The sequence below is a fragment of the Hippocampus zosterae genome, chromosome 15 (genome assembly GCF_025434085.1).
Source record: "Hippocampus zosterae strain Florida chromosome 15, ASM2543408v3, whole genome shotgun sequence".
Classification (NCBI taxonomy): Eukaryota; Metazoa; Chordata; class Actinopteri; order Syngnathiformes; family Syngnathidae; genus Hippocampus; species Hippocampus zosterae.
The window spans coordinates 1,902,265-1,917,336 of NC_067465.1; the positions used below are offsets into that span (position 1 = coordinate 1,902,265).

The following is a 15,072-nucleotide window of genomic DNA, read 5'->3' on the forward strand; positions in this document are numbered from 1 at the left end:
AGATGTGTCAAAATGTCTGGCATGTCACACCTCAAGAGCTTGAAAATTCGCATATTGGCCACAATCACACGAAAGAAATGTGAACTATTTCAACGTGTATCCTTTGGGATGCACAAGAGTTGTGAAAAACACAAATGGGAGACACGGTAGAAAGTAGGTTCCAATTCTGTCTCATAGTTCTGAGGTTGGGAGTTCGAATCTGGGCACTGGCCTTGCTTTTAAGGGTTTGTATGCTCTCCCCATCTTACATAGCATCACCGAGACTCAAAATTGTACTCTGTGACTGGCTGGCAACCAGTCTTTGGTGTATCCCGTCCCTGATGGCAGATGGCACTTTTACTACAATTGCATAGTATACCATTTGTTTTTTAAAACGTTTTAGTCGATCTACATATTCATTTATTAGAGCGGTTTATCACTTTGAAATAATATCACCTGTAAATTCACCCATGCAGTGTCTTTAAAAAAATAATTACACTTTTCTTTTTTGTTCAAAAAATGAATGAGTTGATCATTAAAGTTATTTGCAGAAATATAATATTGGTCCCTAAACTTAAATGTTTGCCTCATGGCCACGATGGAGGCTTTGGCCGGTCTTGCTGATGGCGCAGTACTGCCACCTTCTGGTGGAAAGTCAGACTACAACAACGTCTTTGCATGATGACGTTCATCGCTCCTGTGACTCAATGGAAAACACGTTGACGTAAATAAATAAAAATCTTAAAAAAGAATGCGTCTGAATCAAGTGCACCACATTCGAAGGTCCTCCTCTAATCGACTGTAAGACGATGAATGGCAGCAAGCTGTGAATGGAGGGGGCGGGGGAGTCTTAGGGTGGGCGGGAGAGTTGGGGCGGGGGGTGCATGGGGAGTCTCTGCCATCTCGCATCATCATCATCATCATCATCAAGAGCAGCAGCATCGTCAGGGCTGGTCACGTGGTGCGTCGGAAGCAGCCACGGGCGGGTAGTGTGGGTGTGTCCAATGGCGTGCGCTTTTCATTCATAACTCCTGCACATCTCCAAGCTCCCCCTGATTCAAGGATGCAGACAGGGGCCAGGCTGGACCGAAACCTTCGGCTCGGCGAGTTTCCAAGGATCAGCCCCGAGTTCACCGAGGAGGACCCGCACCACCACTATACGACCACCAGCGTTTATCGCGCGCGCAGGCGAGTTGATGATGATTATTTGATACTATAGTTTGATTGCATAAGAAGATAGTGGCGGCTATGCAGTCGTGGCTGATCGCGCGGCACCGCGATTTGTCCCCACGCAGGCGGGCTGGGAGCAGCGGGGCATGTGGGACGCGGGAGAGTGGATGAGGATGGTGATGAGGATGATGATGATGAGGGTCTCCGTGCAGTGACAGCCCCGCGGAGGGACGCGGCTTCAGCACCTTCTGTTTAGAACGTAAGATGCCGCGCGCGCACACGCAACGCTAACAGATGAGATGCATTTTGTGAAAAGTAACTGTAGTGTCTGAGTAGCACCCACCCGATCACACGCACAACTGGTGCAAACATTGGAAGCATCACGAGAGTGCACACCGGTTTCCCCCTCAGCTTTGTTGAGGTACTTGTAATCAAAGGTGTCCTGAAATAGTGAGGTGGGATTCACATGCAGGATAATTGTACTCTCTGCCATCGAGTGGAAAAGGAATGTCTGTCATTCTGTCACTATGCGTCACCGGCATCAATGGATGATTTCTACAAAAAAAACAAAAGCAAAAAAAACAAACAAAAAAATATTATTCATATAAAAATAATAATTATTATCATTATTGCAAGCTTAATGCTTTTTGCTCAAATTAATTCTTTGTTGAATCATTTTTAACTGAGTTAGCCATTTTTTCCTGAAATTAAAAAAACAAAACATTTCTTTTACTTGAAATAGTGAAATCTTTCCTCAGGAAAATGGTGCAAAAACAATTTTAAAAAAAGGGACATGAGTGCTACTTTTACTATTTAAAAAAAAACTCAAAATAAATGACTTGTTTCATGTTCAATTTGATTCCACAAATATTTCTCCTGATTAATACAAATAGATTTTCAAAAAATATGAATTACACAAAAACTTATTTTTTTTTACACATTTGGGGTGCGTGAAAGTTTTGTACTTGTTTTTTTAACACTTTATGCTCACAAGAATTGTACCCTTTTTTTTTTAACAAATTTCATGTTTTGGTTTCTGAACATGACAAAAATCCTACACACAAAAAACCCCCCCAGAAATAAAAACTTTTTATTATTATAGTATAATCCAAACTATTTTGAATTTTGTGCACATAATGAGCTGCCGTTTCTTTCCACAGTTCGTGATAAACGTCATCAAAGTGGGCCTTATAGTGACAATTAAAAATATTGATAAACCGATATGATCTTTCCATAAAAAAAAAAACGAAATGATCCACTGATTCGGACTCATTAACCGGAGTAAGCAGAAAATAGAGTGAGTGTGTGTGTGTGTGTGTTTGCTGAACTCACCATTCTTAACATAGCTACCTTAGCACTGTTGGTACTGTATGTATGAGATATTACATAAAATACTGTCTGAGTCACATGGCTGGACAATGTGCAGCAGTTAGCTCTACGTGTGTGTGTGTGTGTGTGTGCGTGCGTGTATCAGGAATGCTACCAAGGACTTGATGTGTACATAATTATGTGATTTGAGCACTTCTGCCTCATTCTGTCTCACATGCAATACACAAACATGCAAAGGTTCCATTTTAAAGACGGGGATTATTCAACAACAACAACAAAAAAACCCTCGGAAACATCTGCAACAGAAAAATATCCGGCTGAGCGTTTCACAAAGTAGGCGTTTTCAAAAAGCGACAGTATCTCTGCAAATGCACCTGTCTTCGGTTAATCCATTACCTTCACGGCAGTGTGGTCCAAAAACTGATAACATGTTTTTTTTTTTGGGGGGGGGGGGGGGAGTCGGGAGGTCTTAATCCACCCCTCCCTAACCTCCTAAAATAGTCATCCATGTGGATGTGTCCACATGTGATTGTTCGAGAGCCTTTTATTGTAATTATTTGTTGAGCTGGGAATGACTGTAATCAGAGATAACAGCTTTAGAGGAGTGTTGCAGAAAAACAGAAAATCAGTCCCGTAGTTTATGTAATTGCCCTCCGTGTTTATAGCCGCCTGTGCAGGGGATTTTCATCAGACAGTGTTGACATAATCACCCAAAAATGGTTGTAATCCAATCACCCAGGACTCACTGGTCCATCTGCTTGCTGTGATGGCCAACCGAGGTAATCACAAATCTACAGTATGTTGCCGACGGATGCAGGTGCCGCAGAGCAATTAGCGGGGGGGAAAAAAACCCCATCTTTTTGCGCAATATTTCCTGGATAAAATGCACACGCAGAGAGCACGACAGCAATTCGGTCGCCATAGTATACTTCAAAATATAGATTTACGACAAAGCTTTGATAGGTGAGGTACGAAAATAAGCAAGCGTTTGACATCGCATGTTCTACAGCCATCTAGTATCAATACAAGGGCCTTTTGCTAATAAAACAGCACCGTAAACTTCTCCTGTAACAGTTTCACAGGATGGCAGACTACAGAAAAAATGTAAATTGAAAACTGACCACTCCTCTTTGCACAATCTCTCTAAATCAGCCCATGGAACCGAGTCCTCCTCCTCTTTAGCTCGCTTGCCAGGTTCTAAATTGGGGTTGAGGTCTGGGGACTGAGATGGAACATGGTCAAGGCCTGATTCTGTCTGGTGAACCATGTCGACCATTTTCAGGACGAAAGCATGCCTCTGCCATTAAAAAAAAAATCGAGATAATACACTTGAAGGGTTTTTACATGTCTGAACCAGAGCTGCCAATAGGTACGAAGGGTACTGTAGAAAAAAAACCCAGATACGGATTAGTTAGGTGTTCGCTAAAATACGATATAAACAGGGATTATGAACTCGACAATTCTGTACACTGTACTTGATACGAGACAGTGTAGGTACGGCAGGAATGGAATACAGCAGATTCTAGAGCCAATTTATCTCGAAATAAATTGTAGCTACAACTGGTACTACAGAAAGCAGGTGCTACAGCTAGCAGGTGTCTCTTGAAACATACAGGTTCTAGATTTGATACAGCAAGCCCGAGATATACACCAGGCGCTAGAATACTTGATGGATCACTGAATAGATTCCGTAGTTTCGAGTACTATTGTTTCAAGATGCATTTGGTATTTGGACTTTCTGCCATCTGTTGTCCTGCCTGTCACGATATGTCCAAATACGTCATTCAGAGGCATACAGTCCAATTTCCGGAGCGCCGGAGTGAAATTTAATCACCCGGCGATCCGTCACAATCACATGAACGCAAAGAAAATACAGATCAGGTGTTTGTGGACGCTCTCTGACTTTTGGTGGTCTTGTGCAGGCTTCGCCCACGCTGACCTGGACCATGAGCAATGATTCGCCCGCTCTGACAAGTCTGACGGAGAACTCAACAGTGAGTAACCCGGCGCCGGCGACGCGCGCTCACGCAAACAGCTCATCACGTTGAAGTGGGTCCATGTTGGGGCTGCTTGATCTGTAGTCAAAGCGGATCAAGTACACGTGCTCCCTGAGGCGCGTACGCACGCTCGGCGATGAAAGATGTTACTTATAACTTTCGGTTTTTTATAATAATACATCATATGAGGGCATTGGGATATGCAGGAGGGGTTGGCTACAATTGGAAGCAAAGAATTCCAAATAATTGATCGCTACCCAATTTTCACGTCACCGCGGTCAGGTTTTCGTACGTGTAATTAGCATATTCCTTGGCGGTGCTTGAAACTTTGCAACACGTCCGTCTTGAACTCGTTCCTCCCCAGTAACCCAGTTACTCGCAGCCTCGTCGGAAAGTCACATCAGAACAGATGCAGGCTCACTTGGCTCGCCGCGGGGATTGCTCATGTGCGTCCGTATCCTCCTCCGTTTCCATTTTTAGCCTTCGGAGGCCTCATTTCCCCACTCATTGAGAAGCACTCGAAAATTGAATTATGGGTCTGGCTGACGTTTCGATTAGCGTCCGCGAGGCTTTTCGCTCGGCCAAGATGAACAGACTATTCACCGGAGAGAGCGCCGTCTCTTGGTACGTGTGAGCGTGTCTGGGGATAAGAATCACGGCAAGGAGCTAGCAAATCGTCGGTGTTAATTCTAATCCTTATTAAATAATACGCCGCTTAGCTGACCGACGAATCCCGCAATGAGATTCCGAGCTCAGGGGAAGAATTCATTAGTGTACTCGTGCGGCTTCACTAACGCAGTCCCAAAAACAAAAAAAAAGTGTGAGATGACAAGTAAGATGTGCGAGCCGGTCCGACGGTGCTCGACAAGAATGACAAAAGGTGTACGTTTTAAAAAACACAAAAGCAATTAGTTAATTGTGCAATTGTGTTACAGTTCTACGCAAAAAACAAAGGCAAATGAACATTGAATTAAGACGGAAATTGTTAATTATTCAACACGTAGGCTTGCCGTCTTGGAAGGGCGAATATGTCACAAAATGAAACCGAGCAATTGCGGCGCGAAAATAAATCAGTAAATCAGATTACAAACGATGAACTATACTTGAACTATTCCTTTGTCGTTAAATGATGATATGTAAACGTGGGGACGACGTTCTTCGTGGTCTTGCTCGACACTCTGTCAACAAATAAATACAAATAATTTTTGAAATGGTTCGGCTTTAACCTCCAGACATCCGTTCATTTTCTACTTTGCATCCTGTTCAGGATGTGGGTCAGGGAATTTGGAACCCAGCCCAGCCTATTTTGGATGAACTCGAATCAAGTGATCTCCGACAGCTTGCTGCAGGAAATGATCCAAATTGAATTCATTGGCCCCAAAATTATTAAAGTGAACAACATCTTTGTGTTCAACTAAACCGGCACCGGATTTCAAACTGAGGAAGTCAATTCATTAGTCACATGAGACAATAACAGCATATTTTTCCCCCCCAAGCATAAAGTTGACCCCCATCATGTTCTCAGCTAACCGTTCGCCGATTCATGTATTTATTTTTACAGCTACCCTTCGTTATTTGCCATTTTTGCGCTCGGGGGGGAAAGTGCAAAGTATTACTTTGGCGCCATCTGGTGGCAAGCAACCAAATGAAAGTGAGTTGAGGAGCTTCTATCCATTTGCGATTTGCGATTTTTTTTTTGTGTCGAGTGGCATGTTTATACCAGCATTGACCGTTTCCATCGAGGACACGCCGGCGTGGGTGTCGCAGATACGCCAAGTGCAAAATAGAAGGTCTTCATCTGTTTTGGGAAACTAAAACGACAGCGCCAATTAAGTGGAAGTACTGGAAGTTTTTTTTTTTTTTTTTTTTGCCACCAGGATGTGCCTCTGTCGGCGGGCCAGGTGGAAAATTATGTGCTGCTCTTGGTGCTGCTGAGTGTTTTCGCCGGGGGGACACTGCTACTGCTCTCCCTGCTGCTGCTCTTCTGCCACCGCTGTTGCATGGGTGGGCGGCGCTACTCCAGGTGGGTGTTCCACACTCTTTAGAGTTTCACTTTGACTCGATACCAGGATGAATGCGAGCAAAACAACGCGATGCGGCCGCAACGATTTACTGTACATTCCCGGAAAGCTTCCATTATTCACTTTCCATGCGAATTTTTGCCTCTGAAAAGGTGAAAATAATATTCATGGGCCAGTCACGCCCCGATAAGCTGTTTCAATGACAAACGACAGGCTGAGCCAATTTCACTTAATTGGCACGAAAATGATGACTGTACGACAAATAACGTGTCTTCTTCTATCTTTGCCAGCAACATATAGTGACAGGGTGAACAATTAAGCGCTGTTGCACTAAATGTAATAAAAACACCAAACTCACCAAACTTGGACATTGACATGCTTCTCATTGGACGGCAACAATCTTGGAAACGAAGCCAAAAATGGATGCCCGACGGGCGGCGATAAAGCACACGCGTGTCCTTTTCAGAGCGAGTGATGACCCTGAGAAGACAAACACCACGTACGTCGACGATTCTCAGCCCACCCAAGGTCAGAGGTCACGCAGTCAGCATTTCCACACATTCTCGCTCTTGCCTCGTCACTCCTCTCCCTCCGACGTGTCACTCAGAGATCACCATCCGATTGGATGAAACGGACGCTCTCTCCGCTTCGAGCTGCCACGACGGGGAGTCGGAGAGGTTTGTTTCCACCGGGCTGACGGGCCGCAGAGTCTCCTTCAACGAATCGGCTCTGTACGAACAAGAGAAGATGACAGAGGACAAAGGACGCAGGTGCGCTCCACATCAGCTCTTCTTTCAGAACCACGTTTCCGACTGTCTTCGTATTTATTGAGCCGCATTTTAGAAAAATCGCATGGCATATCGGTAAACAAGGATGTCACAATATCTACAGTATATATATGCGTGTCCCCTCCACATATAATTTTACTTGAAGCAAAAAATACAACATTACATTATGCCTACATTTTTTTTTCCTTTAAGAATGGGACATTTTCTCTGGAAAATACAATTAAAATCCATTTGTTTGGGAATCGACGATTTCAGATGGTACACCCTTGCATTTTCAGATACACTCTGACCGAGGGGGATTTTCACCACCTGAAAAAAGCGCGTCTGACTCACCTCCACATGCCGCCGGCCCCGTGCGACCTCAAGATCCTCACCATCATGGAATGTGATTCGACTGAGAGCAGTTCCGTCAACATTAGTGAGGCGCCGACTCCCAAACTTCCCCTCACCGTCTACCAGGTAACTCGGATCAAGACCACCAATTAGGAGGAAAAAAAACCCCAACATTTGAATTCATATCAAATTCTGACGTGAGAATATGTTGTCTTTCTGTGCCAGCCGACTGACAGAAGAGTTTCCGACTGGTTGGGTCAAAGCCTGAGCGGAGGTCTGCCCGGAGACACGCATCACTCCATCGTCCTGGACCAGATTCCTAGACGGGGGTCTCTGACCGTGAGCATAAGCCGTTTGTCATTAAAAAAAAAAAATTCTAAGACTGCATTTCAAATAAAATAAATTGTGAGTTAGACGCTTCAGTGGAGTCACCGGGAGGGTACGCGTATGGTTGCCGTTAGCCACACTTCCACGAGGTGGAACCGTTCGGTTTCGCTATGATACCAGTCGGATCAGGCAAAGCTTTTGAAGTTTTTTTTTTTCTTCCCCTTTCTACCAAATTTGGCCAAAGGTGTATGCTTTCCAAAGTATAATTTGGGAGCTGCTACTTATGACATTGGGGCCAAACTAATGTTAGAAGTTAAGGTGACGCTTTCAAAGAACTGAATCCTGCATTTTAGTGACACCGTGAGATCCTTCACTGCTCAACTCTTCGACCGGCTTCATCACTACCATTCACTGCCAATTTAACAAACTTTTAATCCCGATCACCCTCAATCCCTTCATTGTGCCGGTCAGTTGGAGGCTCTCGGGGGCAGGGTAGAGGCCCCGAGTGAACACGCCATGCGGGGAGAGACCACCCGTGTTCCTGGCCAGACTTCAGTTTTACAGTTCTTGTCAAAACTGCGGCGCCACACCAGCCTGGAGGGAGCCGGGCCATATTTCAAGCGATGGAAATTTGACCGGAGCCACCGGGCCGCCAGTCTCGATGCTAAAGGTTTGTAAGGGAGTATGAGCATTCACGCGATATTGCGAGAAAACCTTTTGTCATGTTATCTTTTGTATGGGATTGTCGACCAGGATCCCCAAAGAGAAGACCCTTCCAGAGGCAGAGAGCTGCAAGTGAAACCACCGATCATACCGAGGATGACTCTTCTCTCCGAAATGATGCAACTGGGTCTTTCCCGCAAACTCCAAGTCAAACCAGTGGCCTCCAATCTCTATCCGCTGAGTCTCTGTCTCAACCGTCCATGGGTCACAACACCTCAGTTTTTATCCACAGGTAAATGTGTGTGGAGGTAGGGGCAAGTCACACATGTGCAAGGCATAAGTGAGTCTCAAGTCTGAACATGCATGTTTCAAAGGGAGTGCCAAATTACGGTGGCAAAATTCTGAATGAAGCGAACATGGTCCCGCATGCAGGGGCACATCTCTTTATCATCTCATATTGGCAGAAAAGCAAAGTGGGAGGAGGTAGAAATATTTTGGGGTAATGGGGCAATGTCCCAATTAAAGCACGTCCCAATTACTAAAAACCGAGTCCACCTCTGCCACACAGTCTTTGATCAAATAAACGGTTTCTCACTGTGTTCAGGCTAAATCTGGAGGCCGTGGTTGTGGAGGTCAGTGGTCACAGCAGCAGGACAGAAGAACCACGAACAGACGATTGCTCCAAACAGACACAAAAGAGAATTCCAGGCAACGAATCAGGAGTGGAGGAACGATTAAAACCAGATGCAGTTACAAGGACAGACAATGGCAGAGTTGACGCCGAACCTCGAGAGGACGACGACTTGTTCGAGCCACCGCAGGAAACAAAAGTCAGTCAATTTGAAGACTCACCCAGGAGAACTCCAGACAACGCAACATCGGATCTTCAGCAAAATGATGGGAGGGAAGTCGATGAGGGTGAAGAAGCGCTTTTAGAAATTGAGAGTAGACCGAGAGCAGATTCAGGTTCTTCGCTTTCATTTGGGCTTCGGCAGGAGAACTTGGAGGCTCAGCCATCTCTCTACAGAGACATCTGGAGTTTGCGAGCCTCCTTGGAGCAATACGCCTCCTCAGACCAGAGCAGCACGGACCGGGAGTCCATCCGTAGCGATGCGGAAAGCGTCTCGTCACTTGGCTGTGCGGGAACCCGTCCTGGGTTGTCCCAAGACCTGGACGATGAACCTGAAGGAGAAGGAGAGGTGATGGACGGAGGCATTAGAGGCGCATCGGCCGGGGCCGGCGAGATGGGAAGCGGGGTCGACGGAGAAGGGGAGGTGGGTAACCGCAAGCTCCTTCAGATGGATAGCGGCTACGCCTCGATTGAAACGCCATCCAAGGGGCCTGAGGAGATGCGCATTTTTGGGATTCCCGCAGCCCCTCGAGGGAAGACTGCCTCAGAGAGGAGGTTGTTCTTCACAAGCTCAGGGAGAAAAGGTTCCGTGTGCGAGAGTACCGACACCAGATTTTTCCAGGAGGAGCTGGAAGAGGATTTAACTGAAAGCGCAGAGGAGAAACACAAGGGTGGTCTCACGCTCCAAGAACCATATCCACTCGTCAAACCAATTCATCCTCAGAAACAAGAACCCATGTCCCACATCTCATCTCAGCTCTTGAAGCAGACCCCTCAGCCCCCCAGTCTTCATCGACCTCGCCTGCACTGCCGCGACTACAGCATTGACGAGAAGACGGATGCGCTTTTCAACGAGTTCCTCCGACACGACCCGAGGTTCGACCAGCCGGATTCGCCATTTCGAACCAGGCATCGATCGAGAGTGCACCTGCGGAAGCAGTGGCAGAGACATAAGCAATACAGCGACCCCGGTTCAGGGGCTGGCGGACGCTACTCGCCGTCTCTGGAGAGGCAGAGGTTCACTCCGCTGCCGAGGGGTGACAGTGCCGGTTACCCTCTGGACACCAGGTACCACAGCACACTGTCGCGCATCGCGAGCGCGGCAGACGAAGAAGCCAGTGAGATCGCGGCCTGCGAGGAGGCTGCCAAAGAGAGCACAGAGGACGCGTCGAGCGACGGAGGCGCCTCGGAAATTACAACCAACGTGACCGTCGGCGGCCAGGAGGACAGTCGGCAAACTCCTTGCGATACAAAAAGCACAAGCGGTCAGCAGCCCGCCGCCGGGCCTGCACGCTGCATGGACCCTCAAGTTGACAACAGGAACAACAACAGCAGCCCATCCAGCAGCCTGACGGACAAACTGGCGGCGGCGGTGGAAGAGAGGCTCTACGGCGGCCTGCGCCGAGCCCAGCTCAGCCAGGGAGGAACTGAGAGCGTGGTCGCTGCCTCTCACACCGCCTCGCCTGACCACAGTCCCAAGTAATTTCATCATACGTACCGCAGATTTTCATAGATGAAACCGTTTGGTGAATTAGTCTGACATGTGGCGTGTTACAAATACATTGAACCCCTTGTTACAAGCCGTTTTGTCATTTCCAGCTGAAATTTAGGGGAAAACTGGCACCACAATATTCAACCAAAACCATATAAATGTATTTAACAAAAGTTCACTAGCTTAATGCTAACATACAGTACGATGCGAAACGTTTTAGAGCGGCTTTTGGAAATTAGCATACAGGTTATAGGAATTTACAGAGGTGGGCATTCGTCAGCACGTTAGTCTGTCGGTGAGCTTTTGTCAGTATTTCCGAGAACGGAATTACACAAAGGTACTGCACGCATGACACACAGCCAAATAAATAAAAAAAAGGAAACAGTGTTGCATACTTTTCAGTCCCACAGAGCACAATGACGAGTCCCATTATGTTTTTATTTCATCGATCACCTTGCTGTTTAAGAGAAGAAAAAAAAATCATCTGTGCGTTTGCTTGCCTGCGTATGACGTGGAAATTATGCTCTCATTTGCTTTCGCTGAAAAAAGGACGGAGCGGGCCCATGTGAGTCGGCTTGAAACGATGACAGGAACTTAGTGACGGACTGATGATGCCCACCTCTGGTCATTTTAAACCTTCTAACAGCTATCTCTCTACAATGAAACGAGAACTCTACAATGAAGCGCGAGGGAAGACTGCACCTTACTAATGGCCATCCTCCACCCGCGTTTCCTCTCAGACCTTAACCGCCACTGTGATGCCATGTGCTGTGACATGTGACACCCCTTTTTACCTGCTCAACATATTGCACATAACCTAGCGCCTCCATCTTTAGAAATATTTTGAAACAAATTGTGAGTTTACCGCATGCTACTACTACTACTATTATTACCTTGTATGTCCGAAACTATGTGTCAGTGAAAGACTGTACGATTTTAAACTTAAAAAACAAAAAGCACTTTGTTGGGAAGAAACCTCCATGTCACTATTTCTATCATGAAGAACCATATCCTCCGCAAGTGTCCTTGTTTGAGTTTGCATGAAAGGAGTACTTGGCAACGAGGGACCTTTAAACACCACGATGCAGGGTTTACACCGCTCTCTAAATAACTAGGGTAAAGAGTGTTTCTGACGCAACAAATGGAATTCAGTGTTGGGTATGTATCTAGTAATAATGGCAGGGAATTCTTTGCGGAGCAAGACCAAAACAATTCACCTCCATTGTGCCGTGGACGTTTTCATTGTCATTATGGGTCAAAACATTAGGTATACCTGCTGGTGCTCAAATACGGAGGTGTATTGCATTCAAAACGATTTCATTAAAAAAAAATCTTATACATTATATTACAATTAAATAATTTATGAAATCAAAACGCCTTAGTTATCCTATCTATCCATACTTATTTTACTAATAAGAGAACACTAACTAACCGATGTTGGGGGGGGGGGGGGGGGAATGATGAAATGAATGCAACAAATACTGTATTACTTGTCTATTTATAATGGCAATGCTTTATAAAAGAATAGAGCCGCCTTTATCCACCCTTGAATTGGTACATACTGTAAGTTTCAGTTGCAGCAATTAAAACCAAAATTTTACTGTAGAACAAACCATTCACCAGAGTCTTCCTCAGTTTGCACATCGAGCAGTGGAACCTTCCATGTGGAACGTTAACTGTCGTGTGGCATTTTTTTTTCATGGAATAGGGTCCAATTGCCGCCACCATTAAACTTATTGTAACTGTACCACCTTTTTCCCCGCCACAATTGTCATATGAGCATAACGTTACCAACTGTGCAAAACAGACAAAATGAAGCTTGAATGATGTAATGGAGAAGGAAGACAAAAGCATTTGAATAGCAATATGGGTAACTATTACTGTTGCGATTGCGATTTAGTGATATTGCTGGAATTGATAAGTGTGTCTGTCACATGTTGAGCTTTGTATGTATTGTTTAACAAAACACCATATGCTGTGGAGGGGGAAAAACAGTAATCATGCTTTTCTGGTGATTCCTATAGTATGATCAAAGTGTCATTGCAACTGAATGATTTCTATTGCTCATATTGTACCAAGCGGCCAGACCATTTCCACATGCCGCAATAAATTCCATTTCCAATTCTACGGTTACCCTCATACTTCCAAAAACCTGCATGTCATGTTCACTGAAGACGCCAATTTTTTTTTGTGGATGTGAATGTGAGCGTCGATTTGAGTGCTGTGATTGGCCAGCGACCAGTCTAGGGTGTACCTTGTTTCTCACTCCAAGTCAGCCGGGTAGGCCCAAGCTCACCTCAGTGTCGCCAGTTACCTTGGGGTGGGGATACGTTACAAAAGTACAGTGTATCAGTGTCTCTTACTGCCCCCAGGTGGCCAAGGCAGGCATAACAAAATAAGCGCCACAATTGAAGGAGACATTCATTCATTCATTATCCAGTGAGACAATAATAGATTTAAAAAATACAAGTACTGAATGTTTTGATCAAGTATATTATAGAGGGCCACTTTGTTTTGTCATAAAAAATGTTGTTATAATTTTGTTTTTGTAGATTCTTTTTCGAAGGAGGGGGCAGGGTTTTTTTTCCATTTCTCTGGAGATGATGAACACTGTCATGAACTGAATGCATTAATCGGTACTTAATTACTTGCACCTCTGTCGTGTTTTATATATATTTTTTGATAGCCACTTAAGCCTACTTGACCATAGGATTTTAATGTTGGGTTACAACAGTGGTATTGGAGACATACGATCAGGTTTTTTTTTTGGGTGGTACTTGAGCTAACTCATTTGAGAAGTACCGCTCTGGAACACTCCAAAATGACTAGCTCACTACATGTTGGAGAAAGCGCGATTTCAAACAGCCCTTCTCTGTTTCATCTTGGTGACGTACAAAGTGCAGCACTCTTCCTCCCTCCTTCCCACAAATAGTCGTGACTCACCTGCTCTCTGATGTTCTCCTAGTTGGGGGCTGATGATAGGCTTGGCTTCCAAACGCTGAGGTGGGGGGAGGGGGGGGGGGTGATGCAGGGCCCCTGTCCATGTGATTAGCACTACACAACACCGCAGCTCCGGGGAGAAGTGCGCAAGTGAAAGGTGAGTGGATGACAGGAATCGTGCTGCTGTGATGGGATTAGACATTAGCAGGCACTGTCAAACATTGGTTAATAGAAGATGAGACGTCAGAGACGCAATTCAGGGTTTCCTCTCACACAGCCACAATAGAAATGCTCTCATACGCAACTAAAATACTTTCACAAATCCTCACAGCAATGTGCTCATCTGTTTTTTTTTCAGTAGTGTGTGAGAGCATTCATATGGTGAACTGCGGTTAGTTTCTAGTGTAGTCTGAGCATAGGGGCATGGTCAGAAATATTTCATTGTACACATTGCATGCTTGTCAGCCCCACTGCTACAATCTTAATAGAATCAATAGTGAGGAAAAACAAAAGTCATGTCAGTGGTGAGGAGAAAGAAAAAAAAAATCGGTAACGTATGATAGCAGTTCAGTAATGTTTCAAATCATGTGAGCGGGGGAAAATGAGCTTCGGTGTGTGAGCCAAAAACACTTTTCAATAGTGTCAGCATTTAAGTAGCGTGTGCGTTGTGTGAAAGAGCATTTCATGAAATTCAGGAATGTTTCAGTGGTGCGACAGCATTTCAGGAGTTAGCAAGTTAAAACAACCCCCCAAAACAACTCGTGTATCAATTCAATAGTGTGCGACTAATGTAATCTTGATTTATGTTTAGTTCGATGCAGTTCACGCAGTCAATTGGAATTTAAAAAAAAAATCAACAAGACTTTGGGGGATATTTTTATATAAATAATTAAAAAATATTCATTGGAGAAACAAAACTAAAAAGGGGGGGGGGGGGAGCAGAACTCCCCGAACAAGACATCAGCCAGCCCGTCCTCGTCCGGCTTTGTACAGCATGCAGGTTGTGTGTTGGTGAAAAAGAGCATCGTGACACAGACTGACGGAAACCCTCTAGAACATTCACTCAAATGGCCTCGGCATCCAGCTTAAAGTCCACGTACTATGACGCCGTCCAAACTAGCAGACAATTAAGCGTACTAGAACTGGAGTTAGGAGACCAACATTATTAGTGAGTCAAAAGTGG

At 45.2% G+C, this 15,072-nt stretch overlaps 1 protein-coding gene across 1 annotated transcript; it reads left to right on the top strand.

Annotated features, from left to right (window-relative positions):
* Window positions 1-1,255: 1,255 nt before the first annotated feature.
* On the top strand, window positions 1,256-11,037 carry LOC127615854 (voltage-dependent calcium channel beta subunit-associated regulatory protein-like). The gene is made up of 10 exons (XM_052087182.1): window positions 1,256-1,408; window positions 4,401-4,472; window positions 6,353-6,498; window positions 6,963-7,024; window positions 7,104-7,266; window positions 7,563-7,743; window positions 7,843-7,956; window positions 8,416-8,614; window positions 8,698-8,899; window positions 9,212-11,037. The coding sequence occupies exons 2-10, from the start codon at window positions 4,425-4,427 to the stop codon at window positions 10,938-10,940; spliced, it is 2,844 nt and encodes a 947-aa protein (XP_051943142.1). The 5' UTR covers window positions 1,256-1,408; window positions 4,401-4,424; the 3' UTR covers window positions 10,941-11,037.
* The last annotated feature ends 4,035 nt before the right edge of the window (window positions 11,038-15,072 follow it).

Excerpts from the sequence above, each read along its gene's own strand:
- LOC127615854 (XM_052087182.1), top strand. The coding sequence starts at position 4,425 with ATGAGCAATGATTCGCCCGCTCTGACAAGTCTGACGGAGAACTCAACA. Across the intron at positions 4,473-6,352 it reads GTCTGACGGAGAACTCAACA|GATGTGCCTCTGTCGGCGGG; the intron begins GTGAGTAACCCG and ends TTTTGCCACCAG. Across the intron at positions 6,499-6,962 it reads GGTGGGCGGCGCTACTCCAG|AGCGAGTGATGACCCTGAGA; the intron begins GTGGGTGTTCCA and ends TGTCCTTTTCAG.